The following is a 20,229-nucleotide window of genomic DNA, read 5'->3' as shown; positions in this document are numbered from 1 at the left end:
GCTTGGTTGGCAAAACAAAATGTCATTGTCAAACTTCATGGCAAATGGGATGCATCTTACAACGAACTTCCAGGTTGGTTTAGGCTGGTGCGAACGTTGAATCCTGGGACAATTGTGGACTTCGAAACCTCCTATGCATACCATAATGATCGAGTTCTTCGCGATCGATGTCAATTCTACCGGGTTTTTTGGAGTTGCCCACAGTGCGTTAATGCTGTCAAATTCTGTGTGGTCCAGATCGACGGGACTTTCTTGTATGGAAAATACAAGCAAGTTTTATTATTGGCAGTTGTCCAAGATGGCAATCGCAACATTCTTCCAGTTGCTTTTGCTCTTGTCGAAGGAGAAGATACGACTTGGGCTTTTTTCCTCCGAAATTTACGTGCACATGTTATCACGAGGGAAAACATCTGTGTCATTTTAGATCGCGGAGCTGGGATCAAAGCATCAATGGAGTCTTTGGGTCCAATGTGACAACCACCCTTTGTAAACTGTCTTCCATTATATATCTGCTAAAGAATTATATTAGTAAAATATTAAATAAAGTAAAAATATAATAGTAAAAATATTATAAAATATACCTTAAAAAGAGAGTATTTGAGAGAAATTTAGAGAATTTGAGAGAATTTGGTGTGATAAAATTGATTGAGAATGTGATATTTATAGGGAGGAGGGGTCGGCAGTTAGGGGTATAACGCGCCCCCCGCACCGCGCTATACCCCACGTGTCAAATATACAGGTATAGCGCGCTGCAGGGGCCGCGCTATACCCACGTGGCGCCAGCTCACCGTATAGCGCGGTACAGGGGGCGCGCTATACCCCACGTGGCGCCAAATCATCGTATAACGCGGTGCAGGGGCGCACTTTACTGCTAAGGGTGTTAGATCGAGAAATATAATCTGACCGATGTTAGATCGGTAATATTACCGGTCACCGGTGATATATCGGGAAAATCGTCATGGAAACCCATTGTTTTATGAATATTAAAAAAATATTTTTTTAAATTAAAATATTGAACCGAAACAGTAATAAATGGTTCTCGCTTTGTCTCATAAAATAGGTCTATCATTAACCTTTTTAGTTAATCTTTTTAATCTTTAACTAGTTATTATTTAACTTTTATTATTAGTAAAATATATAAAAATATATTTTAAATGCCTTCAATCAAATAATTATATATATATATATATATATATATATATATATTATAAAATTTAATTTTCTAAAATATTTAAAATAATCTGTTCAGAATTTTAAAAGGTCAACAAGAGACATTTTTCACGAGATGAAAGAATTAAATATTTTAGTTTCTAAAAGATAAAATTTATTTAGACAGTCATAAGACCATGAGTTAAATTAATGTTATTTTTTTTAAAAAAAAAATTAATGTTATTTTGAATATTCAAAAAAATTTAATGTTGTTTTGATTATTTTAGTTTACTTGAATATTCAAATAATTTTTAATTTTATTTTGTAAAACTGTCTTTATGTTTTTAAATTTTGAAAATATTTTTTTTAAAAAAAGGAAAATATTTCGATACAACTCTCACTGGTCAGGTGGAAATTTGAAAAGGACATATCTAACACTAAGATAAAGACCAAACAAACGACCGACCAAAAAACGCACCGACCACTAAAATTTAGGGGCTCAAAACTGTTTGTCTCGTCTTCTCAATTCACCGAAAATTTTTAAAATGAAAAAATAAATTATTTAAGTGGAATGATTCATTCCTTGTGTTCAGCTTTTTGTAGGCTGAAGATCTTCCTAAATAAAAATTTGATCAATCATTTCGTCTTGGACCGTAGCCCATGCTCCTGCTTTTCATCAGACCTAATGTTGTGATTTCATTATACCATACGAATACGAAATATTATAATCATGCATACTTAATTAACCTATTAAATTATCATTTAATAACCTTTTCAAAGGAATACTTTTCATCAACGGTAACAACTTGTGCTCTGCATCTAACCCAAAACAGCTACTCAAATGTCGCAGAAAACGAAATATTACCTTGTAATATCAATTGTTTTTTAATGTTTTTTAACGCATTGGACCGGCAACAGCAGATAACACGAGAGGGAGTCAATCCGGTTTCCTATCCATCGTCGCACAGTGGCACGTTTATCCTCCGACATCTTCCGATGAAGATCATGGGTGTCCCTGAAATACCTCTCGAATGCACGAGGGAGGAATTGTGGGATCAAAAAGCATAGCATATTGATGGAGAAACACATTAGGTTTGCAGAAGCCAGCCACTTCCCGAACCATTCCCATGCAACATCCTACACAACTTCCAACGTCAGGCTTGAGATGCACGCCCAAATTAGCCTATATTTTCTATGCTTGAAACATAAAACAACAAAGTTGCCTATATTTTTGCAACAACTACAATCATTAATACATGATTTTATGTCAAAAAGATGTGATTTTAGAATATTGTGTTAGAAATTTAAGAGTGTTATCGTATTCCTAACATAAAATTTTATATTTCTTATCCTTTTAATGTAATTTCTTAAATTCGTATTTCTGACATAAAATTATGTATATGTTCGTGCTCATTTCGATAAATTTGTTCCATTCGGAAGTAAATGATGAAATTTTGGTTTAAAGAGTTACCTTGGATGGTGCATTCTTGGTCAGAGTTTTGTTGAGCCAAGCATCCTGCACCCAGTCAAGTAAAACAAAGATTCTTCTGCCGGTATACATCAATGGGACCAGTGCTCTAACCGGCGGCGAAAACAACGACAGCCCACTTATTACATTTTCCGTTAGTATTTGAAACGAAAGCAAGAACAAGTGGGGTGTCGCCGATTGAACGGCGTTATCGTCGGCCCTTGCAAACCCACCCAACACATAGGCCAACGGCAACAGAAGCCCTATGGTGGTTCCCAGAATCACATAAAGCTTGAACATTTTGCTTCCATTGAAGATCTCTTGCGACCCGTCGATTGATACTCGGCCGAGCGACGGGAAGGCGAAGCGCGAAAGGGCGATGAGGTGAGCGGAGATGAAAGCCGGGAAGACTAAATCGAGGAGCGGCCCATCACACCGATCACTACTAGTTGTTGCTGCTGCTGCAGGCGGTGGCGAAATTGTTGGTGGTCGGTTTTTTCGCCGGCCGGTGCTACGGTTCTATCTGGCTCGCTCCTTGGAGACACCAGACATTTGTGCTCTGTGTTTTGTTTGTTCAAAGTAAAAAGCAGACTGATGAAATTTACTAAATTATGAAATTTGTGAGAAACGGAGAAGATCTTGCAGTGGAACTACATTATGAAATTGTTGAAGAAGGGTGTATGTGGTTGTGGGTTTACACGTGGTGATATGACGTGCTATTTTTCTTACACGTGGACAGTTGTTACTTACGTGTCACTTACCCTGCTAAAAACAAAATTTTCTTCATGACTTATCTGTCGAGGGAACTTTGATGTATGTTTATTTTATAGTATAATTATGATATATTCATTTTTTTTTGGAAGTATCAATAATGTGGTGTCAAATATAGTTTAAACAATCATAAGTAAAACATAATATTGATCGATTAATAATAGTCTGATAAGTAAAAGTGTAAATAATTGAGGCAACGATATACATAAACGGATCATTCCAATGGCCCTGAGTACTAAACATAAAGGAGAAAAACTTGAAGAATATCTAAAACGGACAAATTAAAAAGCGATCTACTATTAACGGTAATCCATGGCATAGTTAGAAGAAGACCAATATAAATAAACCTACACTGGAAGTTCAAAAACATTGATAGTCATGATCCCTTTATCAGAAAAAGGGTCAAGATAAAACATCATTATTAAAATATATTAAACTATAATTGGAAACTAGTAAAAGTAGATAAAAATTAACATATACGAGGAACAACAACTAGTTAAGGTTGTTTGCGGCTAGTAAAGCTCAATCACTATAGTTTTTTTTCACCTCAGGCTTGTAATAGGGATGTGGTTGTCCTGCCTCCGATTAAGGTGTTTGATGAAGGGATCAAGGCTTGGCAGTTTTCGATGGTGGCTCAATTTCTGGGGTGGTTGCACCCTATTGCTGTTATTTTTAGGTCAGTTAAGCTATTTTGGGGTGAATTTGGGAAATTGGGGTTAAGTTGGCTGGGGAGAATCTGTTTGTTTTCTAATTTTCGAGTTTTAAAACTTGCGACTGAGTCATTTCTAATGGGTCATGGCACTTGCAAAATGAGCTGATTATACTCCGTAAATGGGAGCCAAATATGAAGACTCTAGATTTTAGCTTAGAGAAATTGCTTGTTTAGGTTCATCTGAGTAAAATTCCTTTGGAGCTTTTTACAGGTGTGGGGTTGAGTTACATTGCAAGTGTAGTAGGTACTCCGTTGTATATGGATAGATGTAGTAATCGACAAAAGCTTGCTTTTGCGAGGGTTTGTGTGAAAGTTTCTACAGATTTACAGGTTCCCAGATTTGTTAAGGTTTAATTGTGTGATGGTTCGTTTGCGTCGGTGGTTATGGATGTTCCTTGGCTTTCTCAGTGTTACTTCCATTGTAAGATGTTTGGTCATAATGACAAAGCCTATGAGCATTTAAAATTTGTACCACCATTGAAATGAATGCCTAAGGCGAGTAGTTCTTGGGTGGTGAATAAGGTGGAAGTTGGGGGGTCTAAGTCTCCTTTAGAGATGAAGGTGGGTCTTGAGAGTATGAGGGAGGATGTGAACGTGATTGACATTATCACTCATGTTCCTTCTATTCCCTGTGTTGATAAGATACCACCGATTGAGTATTGCTCTGCAATTTTGATGGTGGGGGTTGTGATGCTGAGAGTAGCAATGGAAAAGGGAGCTATGGAGGTTGTTGCTTGTATTAAGGTTTTTACGAGTGTTTTCTTAGTTGGGGATGGGTCCTCAAGTAATTAGTTTGATGGATTGGCTACGAGCATTGATGAGGAGTCGCGTAAAGTTCGTGAAGCAATTAAGGAAGTTGTTGCATTGGTTGATGGTTTAAAAAATGGTAAGAAAAATCTGAGAAAGGGTAAGAAGAATGGGTCGATTAGTATTAACCCTTATTCCTCATGATTTGTTATTTTTGGAATGTATGAGGGATAAACGACCCTCGTAAGCAATTGTGCATTGTTAATAGACTTAGAAAACTTGATGTGGATGTTGTTTGCTTGATTAAAACTCGGGTTAAAGTTGTGAATAAGCATGGTATTTGGGATAATTATTTTAATGGTTGGATTGGGTTTAGTAACTATGATTATGCGGTAAATGGGAGGATTTGGTTGCTTTGTAAGCCGCATTATGATGTTAGATTGGTGGAGGTGTTTGAGCACTGTATCACTTGTTCAGTTAAGTTGAGGGATAAGTGTTTCTTTTTTCAGGCGTCAATGGTTGTAATATGGATAGTGAGCATGTGCACATTTGGAATCATTTAGTTCGTCTAAAGGGTAGGTTAGGTGATAATCCTTGGATTATTGGTGGTGATTTTAACATTGCGTCCAAGAGTGATAAGAGCTCGACAGCTGTTGGTTCAACTTTGTTAAGGAATATGGAGGATTTTAATTAGTGTTTGGGTACTTTAGAGCCTGTTGATCATGCTTTTATTGGTCTGATTTTTACTTGGTCCAATCGTAAGAGGGACTCTTTTTTTGCACGTAAATTGGACAGGGTGATGGTTTCTCCTAGGTGGCTGGAATTATTTCCTTGTGCTGTGGTGGAATTCATGGCTAATTCCCATTTGGATCATTGTCTCGGAGTGGTGTGGCTGGAGAAGAGGTTTGTGTCTCCTCCTAAGCCGTTTAATTTTTTTAATTTCTGGACAAATGATGCATATTTCTTGAGGATTGTTATGGACAGTTGGCATGCTTCGATAAGGGTTGTTAATTCGATGTTTTTTCTGTAATCTTAAAAGTCTTAAATCTAGTCTTAGAGAGCTTAATTCTCGTTAGTATAGTGGTTTACCTGCTAAGGTTCAGGTTGTGTGCAGTAGATTGGAGTCGATCCAATTGGCGGTTTTGACTGGTAATGCTAGTGAGGATCTTCAGGTTGAGGAGCAAGCTATTTCGGTAGAGCTTGATCTCCTTGTGAATTCTGAGGAAAGTTTCTTTGGTCAAAAGTCTCGGACTTTATGGGTGCATGAGGGGGATCATAACTCCAAGTTTTTTCATTCTATGGTTCAGGTTCAGTAGAATAAATAGTGTATTAAAGTTCTTCTAGATCAGGGTCAGGTCTTGGATAATCATAACTTGATTTCGGCGGAAGTTTTTTTTTGAAAAACACTTGGGGAGGGCTAACCTTGGTGTGGTTGGTAGTTCGGTTGATTGGCTTAGGGACATTTTGGGTTGTTCGGTGGCTGATGAGGCTGTGAATGAGTTGATTCGACCAATGATTAGAGAAAAAGTTACGAGGTCTATGTTTGAACAGTATTCAGATAAAGCTCATGGCTCTGATGGCTACATTATGGGGGATTTTTCAAAGCTGTTTGGACAGTTGTTGGGGATGATGTTATTCGGGCGGTTCTCTATTTCTTTGAACATTCAGAGCTCTTGCTAGCTTTTAATGTCACTACAGTGGTGATGGTTCTGAAGGTTCCTAATTCTTGTCATATGCGTGATTTTCGGCCTATTTCTTGTTGTAATGTAATATATAAATATGTTACTCGCATTATTGTTAATAGGACGAAGGGTGTTCTTCCGAGTTTAGTTTCTTTGAGTCATAGTGCTTTTATTCCTAGTAGAAGCATTGTGGATAACACTTTGATGGCCCAGGAGCTTGTGAAGGGGTATAGTCGTGCTTTGCTCTTTCCCAGGTGTGTTATTAAAGTTGACTTGCAGAAGGCTTTCGACTCTTTAGATTGGAACTCGATTTTGTTGGTTTTGGAGGTTATGGGTTTTCATGAGGTGATGATCGGTTGGATTCGGTGTTATGTTACTTCTGTGTGGTTTTATATTATGATTAATAGTGGCTTCTCAGGGGTTTTTTTAGGGTGCTCGTGGGATACGATAGGGGGACTCCCCTTTCCCATTATCTTTTTGTGTTGGCTATGAATGTGTTATCCAAGATCCTTGATAGGAATGCTGCTTTATGAGTGATTTGGTATCATCTGAAATGTCGTAAGATTTACCTTACCAATCTTTGTTTTGTTGTCGATCTCCTTGTTTTCACTAGGGACCAAGGTTTTATTATGGGGATTTGAGGGGTTTTGGAGCATTTTTATAGTTTGTCGAGGTTGCTACTGAAATCTGGGAAGACTGAGATCTTTTCGTCAGGTATGGATAGTGTTGAGTTGGTAGCGGTTTGTGATGAGGTTGGTATTATTGCAGGTACATTGTTTGTGCATTATCTTGGGGTCCCCTTATCCCTATGAAGCTTTCGGTGAGAGATTGTGCCCCACTTATTGGGAAAATTGAGCAGCGTCTTCAGAGTTGGAATGCTAAACATCTCTCTTATGGTGGCAGATTACAACTGATTCAGTCTGTAATTTTTGGTGTTCAGAGTTTTTGGTGTAAGCAGTTGGTTTTGCCGGGTGTTGTGCTTGACAGGATCAATCAGCTTTGTGCTCAATTCTTTTGGAAATGGGAGGATAAGTCGATTAGAGGGGCTCGTGTTAGATTGGCTAAGATTTGTTGTCCTAAAAAGGAGGGTGGTTTAGGTTTGAAGGACATCTGGAGTCAGAGTCGGGCTTGCCTTTTTTATTTGATTAGAGGCTTTTGATCAATAAGGGTTCTATTTGGATTGCCTAGGTTGATCGATACATCCTAAAGGGCGTCTCCTTCTGGAAAGTGGAGAGCTCTTCTAGGGGCGGTTGGGTCTGGCATAGGCTTTTTTAGCTCAGGTCAACTGGTGTCGTGGTTGGGGATCTCTTGGATGAATTGAAGAGTTCTGTTTCAACTACTTGGAACTCTGTTCGTATTTAGGGGATAGAGTTGGGTGGGAGAAGTTGATTTGGCATTCGGGGTATATCCTAAAATTCTCTGTTATTGCTTGGATGGCGGTGTTAGATAGACTTCCACCAAGAGCCGTCTCATATCTTTTGGTTTGGCTATGGAAAGTTTTTGTCTTGTGTTTGTCTGAATCTGAAACTCGTGACCATTTATTCTTTAAGTGCTCTTATTCTAGATAGGTTTGGGTTAGGGTGTTAGAGGCTTGTGGTATTTTTCGACCGATCATGTCTTGGTCTCGGGAGCTTGAATGAGCATGTCATAACGTTAAGGTTAAGTCGCTTTCCTCTTTTATTTTTAGGCTTGGAATTGTTGTGTAGCTCTGTTGTGGAAGGAAAGAAATTTTAGAATCTTCAGGAGTCTTTTTACCGCCGAGGCTCAATTGTTAGATCGTCTTAAGGACTTAGTCCAATTGAGGGTGGATGGAATGGGTTGCACGAGGGTGGGGTCGCTTAGCCGGTTTTGTTGTAGGAATTGGGGGATGAGTATGGTTAGTGGTGATTAAGTTGTTATTGTATTCTTGTCCAGTTTTGGTTCTTTGGATATAATACAAGCATTTATTCAAAAAGAAAAAGAGGAACTACAGGATAAGGAGACGGTCGTGTAAGGCTACTACCGCTACTTGAGAGGGAGGTTTTCTAAATTTGAATAGTTTCAGAGTTTTGTTATTCGATTAGTCAATTTTACTCTAATTGAAATGTACATGTTATTTTCAGGTCCTTTTAGGAAATGGAATTAGTAATTGAATTGATTAATTCTATTTCAATAAAAGAGAAATCTTTCAGAGTTTACAAAGACCTCATACTCGGAGACATTTCTAATTTAGTCACCAATAATCTTCTTACCATTGGTCGATTCAAGATCTTAGCTATACTAACTCAAGGTAAATTAAATTTCAATTTAAGTGAGAAGGCTTCCATTCTTCAAGTGATTATAAAATAATCATTAAATTTTATCAAATTTTTACAAAGTGATTATTGAATTTATAAGACTGATATAAAGTTTATCACAAAATATAGGGATAATTTTATAACAGTTTTAAAAGTTTAATAATTATTTTATAATTTATAAAATTTAATGACTAAAAAGATCATTTTAACATAGTTTAGTTACCATTTGTATACTTTACCCATTGTTTATCTACTCAAGAAATTTACCTTGAGAGTTGTACCTTTTCTGGAAAAGAAAAAGAAAAACGTAATTCTGAACCTTCCTTCCTTCCGTGGTAAATTTCCAAACCCATAACACCTAACTGAAAAATCTCTACGTATTTCTTCCGTTTCTATTAAGAAGAAAACATTTTTATTTTAATTCCGGCGAAGCTGCGATAGGGGAAAAATTACTCCTCTATGTCTCTTGTATGCTGGATTCTGATTTTAAACCTTTGGATCTTAAAAGCGTCATCGTTTCAACCGGGATCGCGGGCCCTACTTCGTGCGGTTGCTGATAACAACGGTGGCGTTGGTGATCTGAAGGACTACGCCGCTGAACTGAATGCCACGAATTTCGATGCAGTTCTCAAGGACACTCCTGCCACTTATGCTATAGTCGAATTCTTCGCTCATTGGTTTGCACTCTTTTTTAATTTTTCTTAAGCAATTCTTTTTGAAAAAAAATGAACAGAAAACATTAGTCTTTTATTCTGATCTAGTTATCGTTACGACAATCGGAGTTTTTATTTGAGTTGATAAATAACGATAATAACTTTTTTAAGTGTATGGCCATCCAAATTTTTGAAAAAAGTTGAGGAAGATTGAACACTCCTTTGTTGACATTTATCACTTCTGAAACTATACGTCTATACCTAATGGAAAGATATTCATGATAGATCCAAAAATTGGTCTTTCGAGCTAGGGCAATTTTTCCTAGCTTAGCATTTTTTAGTGTGACATTTTCTTTTCTTCCAAATGGGGCCCTCCGGGCTGTAGCATGCTGTGAAATTTGTATGGAATAATTATTTTTGTGCTTTGCCTTACAAGTTGAGATACAAAGATGTCTTCTTTTGGATGGTTGACCACAATGGCAATGGCTAACTAATGTTTAGAGTAACACATGACATTATTTATTTCCTTTAGAGTGTGGATAGAACATAAAACAGTTACATAAGTGACGGTTGATGTGTGCAACTGCATGTACTTCTGGTCAAAGCCCATTTGCTTGCTGATACAAGTGTTCCTTTTAATACAAAGATTCCTAGACAATAAGTTTGCTTTCTTTTACGATATAGAAAGCGAAAATGTAGTACTACAATATCCGTGATAATATGTGGTTAGGCATATGATGTAATGCATCTGTATGTCTCAAGTCTTTCGAGTTGCCATGTCAAACCCCTTTGTTCTTCATGGTTACTTTTACCAGACTCTTGAATTTCATTAGTTGGATTGTTGGGAAAGGGTTATCGAACCAATTATCAGACAAAGTTGTTCACATTTCACAGCCGGATTGTTGTATTGTATTGATTTACTGATCAACATATCCAGGTACCATCAAAATAATTTTTTTTTGATAGGAATGTAGGCCTCGTTAAAAACCCCCTTCATGATTAATGGAACACTAAGTGCTTCTCAATCAGCGGAAGGAGGAAAAGAGTGCCTTAGGATTCATTAAAAACCACAATATACATAATGTTTAACAACAACACATAAACACTCCCTTTACATAATCCAACCCAAAGACTACAAAAGCAAATCACAAATGTAAAACTAGCCAATACCACCTTTGGCTAAACTATCAGCCTCAACATTGGCTAACCATCAAAATAATTTGGTTCATAGTAGTTGCCTGGACTTGTTTGCTTGATATTGCATAACTTATAATTGCATAACTTATAACTACATAACTTATAATTGCATAACTTATAACTGCATAACTTATAATTGCATAACTTATAACTGCCTAACTTATAATTGCATAACTTATAACTGCATAACTTATAATTGCATAACTTATAATTGCATAACTTATAACTGCATAACTTATAATTGCATAACTTATAACTGCATAACTTATAACTGCATAACTTATAATTGCATAAGGTTTTCCCTTTTCATAAGAATGGCACCTTTCTACGCATGGGTGTGTGCAAGCAATGCACTTTCTTCTTTATCCCTATAAAAGTACATGCTTTCTTGGTTAAGTGTTTGTGGCTAGTAGTTGCATTCCATGCTCCAAGCCAGTAATGATGTTGTATGACATTTTATTACTTTTCAGGTGCCCTGCTTGCAGAAATTACAAGGTATCAGATGGTCTATTTTTGTGCTTAGAATTTTTCATATCTTCACGCTCTTATATTTTTGCTGCTTTACATATTAATTTTCCAGCCCCATTACGAAAAAGTTGCAAGGCTTTTCAATGGACACAATGCTGTGCATCCTGGAATTGTATTGATGACTAGAGTAGACTGTGCGTTAAAGGTATTTGTTGTCTTCTGAAAACTTGCAAAGTGCAGCCTCATGGAAATACTGCTATAAAATACTTGTTTCTTCAATAACATATATTTGCCTTACTACCATAATGCTGGGATTTAAGATGAAGTTGAAATATTTCTGAACGTGTGGAATTTTGAAAATAAAGTTTGATGTTTTGTGTTTAATATCTAGAACAAACACTTTGAATTTGTTCCTTCGGTGGTTTTGTTTAGTTATTGCTCCATTCAAGCATTTATTAACACTGCTCAACATTAAAAGCATCTGTTAAAATTCTTCTTTACATACTTGAGAATGGACATCAAAATTCACTTGTCTCTGCTTAAGTGATGTTCGATGGTTTTTCCCTATCTTAAAAATAAAGCTGAACTATATGTAAGTTGAGCACAGGACCTCATAAATGAAAGGTGTAAAGAGGAGAAAAGGTAAAATAGGAAAGAAAAAAAATATCTCCATACTCCAAAGTGCTTGGGAGGCTCTATTAGTTTGAGTCCCTGATTTAGTTTTATCACATAAGTGATCACTAACCTTGTCCACAGGACAACTAGAAACTTTAAATTGGTGCGAACCAAAGGTTCACTGGAAAGAGTGGATTTTGTCGAATGGTCCTCCAAATTTTCAAGAAATGAGAACTATTAGAATCCAAGACTTATATTTAAAATGATTGTAATTGTTATTTGTTAGATAGATGCTGGGTATTATAATTAAAAACATAAATTTCTGTTTTATTTTGGTTGACAAGAAACACAGAATTAAAAAATCTGGAACAAGTGAAACTAACATCTGCTGGATCAGAAATCCTGGAAGTTAAAATTTACATGATTGAGAAAATAATTTCCTTATGATGTTGTTAATGGGATTGTAAAGGTTGTGATATTAGCATTTTTAATTTCTTCTATGGTTCGGGCCTTCTACAGTTTTGGAGTGAAGCTGTTAAAGTGGAAATTCAATAAAGTAACACTTTTAATATGATTAGTGAGCTATTTAGACTAGAATGTAGCCATCTAATGTGGATGTTCATGTTACTCCATGTATTTAGATTTACTACTTATTTGGCCTAGTTATGTTAGCCAACCTCTGTTAGAAGACTATGTTCCATTTGGAGTACTTTTTTGACTATTTTGGTTCTAAAAATGTGTCTTGTTAATTTTACTTTGGTTCTTTGTCTTTGTTTGGCAGCACAGGTAAATACCAAACTTTGTGATAAGTTTTCTGTGAGTCACTACCCTATGCTGTTTTGGGGTCCTCCTACAAAGTTTTTAGCTGGCTGGAGCTCTGATCAAGCAAAAAGTAAATTACGTGTAATCGATGATGCCCGGACCGCGGAATGCTTGCTTAAGTGGATCAATAAGCAAATAGGCAGGTATGAGGTAGCTTCATCCATTACTTATTTAATACACAACATCTTTATAATCCGAACCAGTTCTTTCTTTTACTTTATGGATTTGTAAAGGAAATTATGAGCGATTTACTGAAAGAGGCTATGGCTTTTTCATCAGATGCCGTTCTTTTGTTAATATACATTTAGGAATTTCCCAATCATTGTTTTGTAAAATCATGTTATTTCATAGTAATTTTATAATTGTTGACACCATGTGGAGGAAGACTTTTTGTTACTTAATTGAATATTGACCTAATTTTTAAGTTAATTTTTCATTTGGAATGCATCATATTGACATCACATATAGGATGATGCATTCTACAAATTCAATTGCAGCTTATACATATGATGTACATATAACCATGTTGCCGTATTATTACAAAATCCTTGAGAAAGACTATGATCGAATAGTTTAATGCTTTGCCAGAAATTTTATTGTATGCCAGCGAGTGTATGAGTAGGAAGTGCAGCAAGTCCAGTTCCTGCACCGTTCGGTTTTTTTAACCCTACCTTGACTCAATTCTGCACCTGATTCTTAAAAAGTTAAGAATTATAGTTTATGGGGAAAATACAAAATGAAAGTTGAACCTTTATACAGTATGTAAATCATTGTGTTAGTTTTAGAAAACTGGACTAGGGTACTGAATTGGAACTTTAGACATTTTGAAGTAGTCACGGGAACCATGAGCATGGGGGAGGTTTTGTGGTATATTGAATCCTGTTTCTGTTCTGACATTGTAGTTGTAAAAAAATGGGTGTTTGATTGATATTGTACTTCTAAGTTAGTGCCAAATGTTTGCACTTTCTATGAAGTTTTGACCTTCAGCTTCTCATTTGTTTACTGTTTATACTCCCTTTCAGTTCATATGGCTTGGATGATGAAAATTTTGAAAACGAGCATCTTTCATCAAATATATCGGATCCTGGACAGGTTTCTTTGCGAATTTCCAATTTGATATTTTGAATAATGTATGTTTGAGATTTTGTCGATATGCTTAGGATTCTATCTTCATTGTTTTGATAAAATTTTGAAAGATTGCTCGAGCTGTGTACGATGTGGAGGAGGCAACTGCAACTGCCTTTGACATCATTTTAGAACATAAAGTTGGAATTTCACTATCTTGTGTAAATTTCCCTCTATTTCTCTCTTGTTTGCATGCATATATGGTGGGAAATTTTATTTGTTGTCGTACTAAGTTGCTGGAGATGACGTCCTGCAGATGATTAAATCAGGAACTCGAGCTTCACTAATAAAATTCCTTCAGCTTATAGTGGCTCATCATCCTTCGAGGAGGTAAGTTCCAACCTTTCAAAGTATGTATCTTGGCTTGGCTTTATGTTACTAGAATGCTTGTAACTTAATAACCCCGCTGACAAAAAGGAGATACTGCGGAAAGAAAAGAAAAATAACTCTTAAGATACGTTTGGTTCACGGAATGTAATATTACCTTTGGGAATAAGATTACCGGAATGTAACATTACTCTAGGGGTGTGTTTGGTTAGGGGAATGTGAGATTCCCATGGGAATGGAATCCACATTTCCCCGTTTGGTTGGCCGGGAATATCATTCCCGGTAATCTTACATTACCAATAGTGGATTTTTTGGGGTATATTACCGGGAATGTCATTACCTCCCTTTCCTTAGATATTGTTGAATTACCGGCGTTTTGGACTAAAATGCCTTTAAATTTTTTTTCTTTCAAAAATATCCTTATTCTGTCATTGAATAATAAAAATTCTACGCAGGTTAAATTACAAATTTATCGTTAAACTATTTTAGATTTACAAAAAAAAGTCTATAATTAAAATTTTATATGAAGTTCAAGGGTTAAATTAAAATTTTACCCTTTCATTAAACCTTTTTATATTTTCAATTTTGTAAAAAAATTATATAAATTTTATGAATTTATTTTTTTTTAAAGAAAATATATAAATATTTTTCAACTTGTTAAAAAAATAAATATATAATAAGGACAATTTGATCAAATATACATTTCAATAATCTTTTATTTTTTAACCAAACACGGTAATCTTACACTCCTGTTAAACCAACCAAACATAAAATACAACATTCCCAGTAATCCTATTTCCTGGTAATCTTTTATTCCCACTGGTAATCTTATATTCCGTGAACCAAACGCACCCTAGGGGTGCATTTGGTTGGGGGAATGTGAGATTCCCATGGGAATGGAATCCACATTTCCCCGTTTGGTTTGCTGGGAATGTCATTCCCTGTAATCTTACATTACCAATAGTGTATTTTTTGGGTTTTATTACCGGGAATGCCATTACCTCCCTTTTCTTAGGTATTGTTGGATTACCGGTGTTTTGGACTAAAATGCCCTTAAAATGTTTTTCTTTCTAAAATATTCTTATTCTGTCATTGAATAATAGAAATTCTACGAAGGTTAAATTACAAATTTATCCTTAAACTATTTTAGATTTATAAAAAAAAATCTATAATTAAAATTTTATATGAAGTTCAGGGGTTAAAATAAAATTTTACCCTTTCATTAAACTTTTTTTTATTTTCAATTTTGTAAAAAAAATATATAAATATTATGAATTTAATTTTTTTAAAGAAAATATATAAATATTTTTCAACTTGTTAAAAAATAAATATATAATAAGGACAATTTGGTCAAATATACATTCCAATAATCTTTTATTCCTTTAACCAAATACGGTAATCTTACATTCCTGCTAAACCAACCAAACACAAAATACAACATTCCCAGTAATTCTATTCCCTGGTAATCTTTTATTCCCACTGGTAATCTTACATTCCGTAAACCAAACGCACCTTAGGAATATTGTATTACCATGTTTGGTTTGCTTAGCAGGAATGTAAGATTACAGTGTTTGGTTGGAAGAATATAAGATTACTTGGATTCATATTTTAAGAAGTTATCCTTGTGATATATAATTTTTTAACAAATAAAATTTAATATTAAAATTATAAATATTTGAATGAAAATTTATAAAAATATTTTAATTATTACACTATATAAGTTTAAACATATAATTAATATAATTAGTATACCAACTTATAATTTTAAATAATTTTCATAAGTATCATATTTATTTATATAAAATATGATATAACATGAAAAATAATATTGTGATCTCGAGTAGACAAATATATTATTTTTTTAATGTATAAGATCTATTTTTTAATAACTCAAAATTAAATATTATTTTAAATATTTACATTTTTACGATAATAATATTTTCATCTCATAAAATATAGAATAATTAATATATTAAATATTAAAAATATAAAATAATTTTAACTACTCAAATTTATTAATTTTTTATTAAATTAAACTCTTTGTATTATTATTATTAAATTTATAATTTAGAGTAAAGCACGAAGAATAAGAATTAAGGATCCATATGAAAAAAAAATTATTATTTCAAGGGTATTTCTATCCAAAATTGTGGGAATTGCTCATTGCCTAAGAATTTAGAGGTAATGACATTCTCACCATTTTAACCTAAAAATGCTACTATTGGTAATAAGTTATTAAATGGTAATGATCTTTTCCGTGAACCAAACATGGGAATACAATTCCAGAAAAGATCATTTCCCTTGGTAATGATCTTTTCCGCGAACCAAACGCCCCTTTAATGGCTACTGATATGACCTTGAATGCAAAGAGGGGCATATGATAGCTCTTAATTGCTAAAACAATATGTCATGATACCATTTTCATCAAACGTGTCCTGAAAAGGAGCATATGATTGCTTTATCAGTTGAGTTTTAAAACAATTGCCCAAAAGCTATGCAACTAGGAATAATTTATTTTCCAAGTAAAAGATCACGAGTGATATGTAAGAAGAACCATGCCATTTCTAGGAAGCACGGGGAAGGTGGTATTGGAAATAATTGACGTGAGACAATGTAGCTCATTATTAAACAACTACACCAAGAGAATGTACTAGATGATTCAATAACTCAGTTTAAATCAGCTTTGGTCAAGGGGAAGTTTCCAGCAACTTCGAAATTGATTAATGATACCCAATACATGAGGAAAAACAATTCTATCTCTCTCATCAAAGTGATATCAAAGTGGCAGAAAGCCAAATTAAGAAAAAGCATAATGTAGAGAGAAGAAAATAAGTTGTGAAAGTGAATAACTGAAGCACATGCAGAAGAGTGAAATTATCAAACAAAAATCAATTCCTTGTCAGCAAGCTGAAAGTAATTCTTGAATTTGACATCAACTTCTCCTTGGCTTTGTACTAGGTGTCGGAAGGGAAGCGCAGAAATACTTGTCAATTTTGATGACTTGTGCCCATTTGATATTTGGTCATCAACCAAGTATGATGTTGACACCACGAACATGATAGGGGTTCTACGCAACTTCCATATTTGTGGAAAGGATGTTCCCCGTGGATATTGGGTAGGTACTAAAAGGCAATTTGGCCTTTTCTTTTCTTTCTATTTGTATATTTGAAGCTATCAATATATTAGGAAGCATCATCCAGGTTTTTAATTTTCTTTCTTTGCATATATTTGAAGTTTGATCGAACTGGAATGCTCTAATGCTACAATTGATGATTGTTAGTTACCTATAAGTAGTTACAACACCCGTTTTATGCGATCCATTGCCTACACACACACACACACGAATAAGACAAATCATGAGCTGTTTTACAGCTGTGAGATTGTCAAATTGATAGAACCCTATAAATATTTATTCGTTTTATTTTCTACAAGATAAAACATATTCTTTTGAAATTTTCACATCGATTTTCTTTTAATGGTTTCTTTATGTCACATTTGGATGTTCTTTTTTGCAGATGTTTTGTCGAGGCAGCAGGAATGATACCCGGGGCTTTAGGTAATGATTTAAACACAATTTTTAGCTCATGCAATTTTTGAAAGAACTCTTTAAACTTCTCCAATCTGAAGCCTTTCACCCTCCTTAGGCACTGCTTTTGGTTTCAAATTATTTCCCTTCTCTATGAATTCACATAGTAGTAGCACCCTTTCCATAGGGTCTGGACATGAGGGATGGCTGGTGTTGCAAGTAGGATTTTTACAGATTTGAATGTAATTATTACTGCTTATGTACTTAAATTCATGTTTACATTGTGACATATTGTGTTGAATATGTTATGCTGATGCATTAGAAGGAGGGCTAGTTGCAATTAATAATATTACACTGGTTAGTGTTAATTTTGTATTTTAACCTTAGAACAAAAACAATAAATTAAGCCATTTTGCAATGTATGATGTAAAAGAATGAGGTTTTTGCCATAAAACATGTTATACTCTAATACTCTATCTGACTAGTCTTCTTCCATAGTTATTTGTTCCTATAATTCTTTTTTCAACAATTCTCAGCCTTGCATATGATGTCAATCATAATAGAGTTTCCTTCAGCTGTAATCGATTTTATAGCTGTCAATAATCGTACATACTTTGTATGCAGTTGTGGCTTGTGGGTTTTAATGCATTCACTCTCTGTGAGGATTGTGGATGGAGAGAGCCAATCTGCATTTTCATCTATATGTGATTTTATTCACAACTTTTTTATTTGCGAGGAGTGCCGTCAACATTTTTACGAGATGTGTTCAAGGTAAATTTGATTCCAAAGCAAGTTATTTTCTAAAATATGCAAGTTAATTCCATCTTACAGAAAAAGTTCAATTTGCAGTGTTAAAAGTCCTTTCAAAACAGCTCGTGACTTTGCCCTTTGGTTGTGGAGCGCACATAATCAAGTCAATGAGAGGTTAATGAAGGAAGAGGCATCTCTAAAAACTGGAGACCCTAAATTCCCAAAGATTATTTGGCCTCCAAAACAGCTTTGTCCTTCGTGTCAACATTCCCAAGGTCCCAAAGATAAAGGAAGCAGTCTGATAGAGTGGAACCAGGATGAGGTGTTCAAGTTCTTAATAAGTTATTATGGAAATACGCTGGTATCTTTCTACAAAGAAAATGGTCTTCGAGCTGAAGATGAAACCGGCGTTATTCTGGATGATTCAACTAGCGCAATTGTGGTTCCGGTTGGGGCTGCATTGGCTATTGCTCTTGCCAGCTGTGCATTCGGAGCTCTCGCTTGCTACTGGCGTTCTCGGCAGAAGAATCGAAAGTATTTCCATCAACTACACTCTTTAAAGAACATATGATAGTTCTGAGGATGAGTTGTTTCAAATAGGATTATAAGCATTTGAGTGGAAAGAGGAGAAACTGGGTGAAAGGGGTTGTGGGAGAGAGAAATTTTCATATTTAAGATGCAACTTTCTCATCTGATTTCCTTCCACCGCTTTTCAGGCCGAGGAGAAGCTGGAGTTAAGATTACTAGAACACACAATCCTTAAAAGATGACCCTGTCGAAATATGGATGACCTCAAGGTCCAAGCGGAAATCGAGATTCCGACACACATGAGGTCCGATTCATTTACCAGTTTTCCATCAAGACCATCCTGAATTTTGGGTTCCTAGAGATTTAACACCCCTAATTTTATCTGTTTTCTTAATGTCCCATTCAAATTTGACATGCTGCATGAACACTTTAGAATGAGTTTTGATACGAGTGTCGGTCCAGTTCCTCCTCTCCACTTGATTTTGTTCTTCATATGATTAAACATTGAAGAACTGTGGTATAATTTGAATGTGAGAATACCGTGGACCTGTTTTAATAGTTATTTAAGAAAACATATTTTCATTATTGCTTTGGCATTCAGCAAGTATTATATCCTTCCCATCATTTTGCTGGGGACAATTTTATAGGTTGCAGTTGAAAGCTTTCGGCATTCATAGTTTCTATATCATGTATTGATTTTCGTATCTCTTTAGGTCTAATTTTGCTTTTAGTCCCTGTACTCATATATTCAAAATTCATTCCATCTACTTTTAGTTCTAGGAACTTAAGACAATTTTCAAAATAAGTTTTTTTAACTAATACAAGTAGTTGGTTGTACCAAATAAATAAAGAGGGATCATGATAAAATCACATTTTTTTTTCATCTAAAAAACAACCTATAAAAACTAAAATAGACTAGTTACATTAACTGACCATTTTCTGTAGAGTTAATTGTATTAAATGTCCTTAAACTATGACCCTCATTCTAAATAGGTTCTCAAAATCTTTGAACATTCTAATTCATTCTTAAACTATGACTCTCATTCTAAATTGATCCTTAAACTTTTGAGCATTTCAATTCCAACCCTAAACTATGATCCTCAATCCTCATTCTAGAATAGTCACCGACTTCTTGAATGTCTTAATTTCAACCCCAAACTTGTAAGTGATTTGAGGGATGATGTTGGAATGTTCAAAGGTTTGAGGATTAATTTAAAATGAGGATCATCGTTTGGTGATGAATTTAGAATGATCAAATGTTTAGGTACCAATTTAGATTGAGAGTCATAGTTTAGGGATGGAATTAGAATGTTCAAAAGTTTGAGGACTAATTTAGAATGAGAACCATAGTTTGAGAACGTACAATGCAATTAACTCTTTTCTTTATGATCATCAAAGAACACAAACTAATGA

At 34.8% G+C, this 20,229-nt stretch overlaps 2 protein-coding genes across 5 annotated transcripts; one reads left to right on the top strand and one right to left on the bottom strand.

The window, feature by feature from the left end:
• Positions 1–2,034: 2,034 nt before the first annotated feature.
• On the bottom strand, positions 2,035–3,169 carry LOC120178875. Its single transcript, XM_039184650.1, has 3 exons — positions 3,163–3,169; positions 2,621–3,078; positions 2,035–2,286 (listed from the first exon to the last, which is right to left on the bottom strand). The coding sequence occupies exons 1-3, from the start codon at positions 3,167–3,169 to the stop codon at positions 2,035–2,037; spliced, it is 717 nt and encodes a 238-aa protein (XP_039040581.1).
• Positions 3,170–9,136: 5,967 nt separating this feature from the next.
• LOC120178858 (sulfhydryl oxidase 2-like) lies at positions 9,137–19,039 on the top strand. 4 transcript variants are annotated; one of them, XM_039184633.1, is made up of 12 exons: positions 9,137–9,482; positions 11,126–11,150; positions 11,236–11,328; positions 12,525–12,703; positions 13,583–13,652; positions 13,757–13,846; positions 13,942–14,015; positions 16,971–17,127; positions 17,528–17,568; positions 18,163–18,309; positions 18,388–18,822; positions 19,005–19,039. In XM_039184633.1, the coding sequence occupies exons 1-12, from the start codon at positions 9,265–9,267 to the stop codon at positions 19,024–19,026; spliced, it is 1,551 nt and encodes a 516-aa protein (XP_039040564.1). In that variant the 5' UTR covers positions 9,137–9,264; the 3' UTR covers positions 19,027–19,039. The 4 variants fall into 4 exon arrangements, with proteins under 4 accessions (XP_039040564.1, XP_039040563.1, XP_039040566.1 ...); XM_039184635.1 differs by having other exon boundaries at positions 9,139–9,482; positions 13,757–13,825; XM_039184632.1 differs by lacking the exon at positions 19,005–19,039 and having other exon boundaries at positions 9,138–9,482; positions 18,388–18,978.
• Positions 19,040–20,229: the final 1,190 nt, after the last annotated feature.

This window comes from Hibiscus syriacus, unplaced genomic scaffold (assembly GCF_006381635.1).
Source record: "Hibiscus syriacus cultivar Baekdansim isolate YM2019G1 unplaced genomic scaffold, ASM638163v2 tig00112383_pilon, whole genome shotgun sequence".
Lineage (NCBI taxonomy): Eukaryota > Viridiplantae > Streptophyta > Magnoliopsida > Malvales > Malvaceae > Hibiscus > Hibiscus syriacus.
The sequence above is the reverse complement of the archived record's forward strand: the minus strand, read 5'-3'. Positions and strand labels throughout refer to the sequence as shown.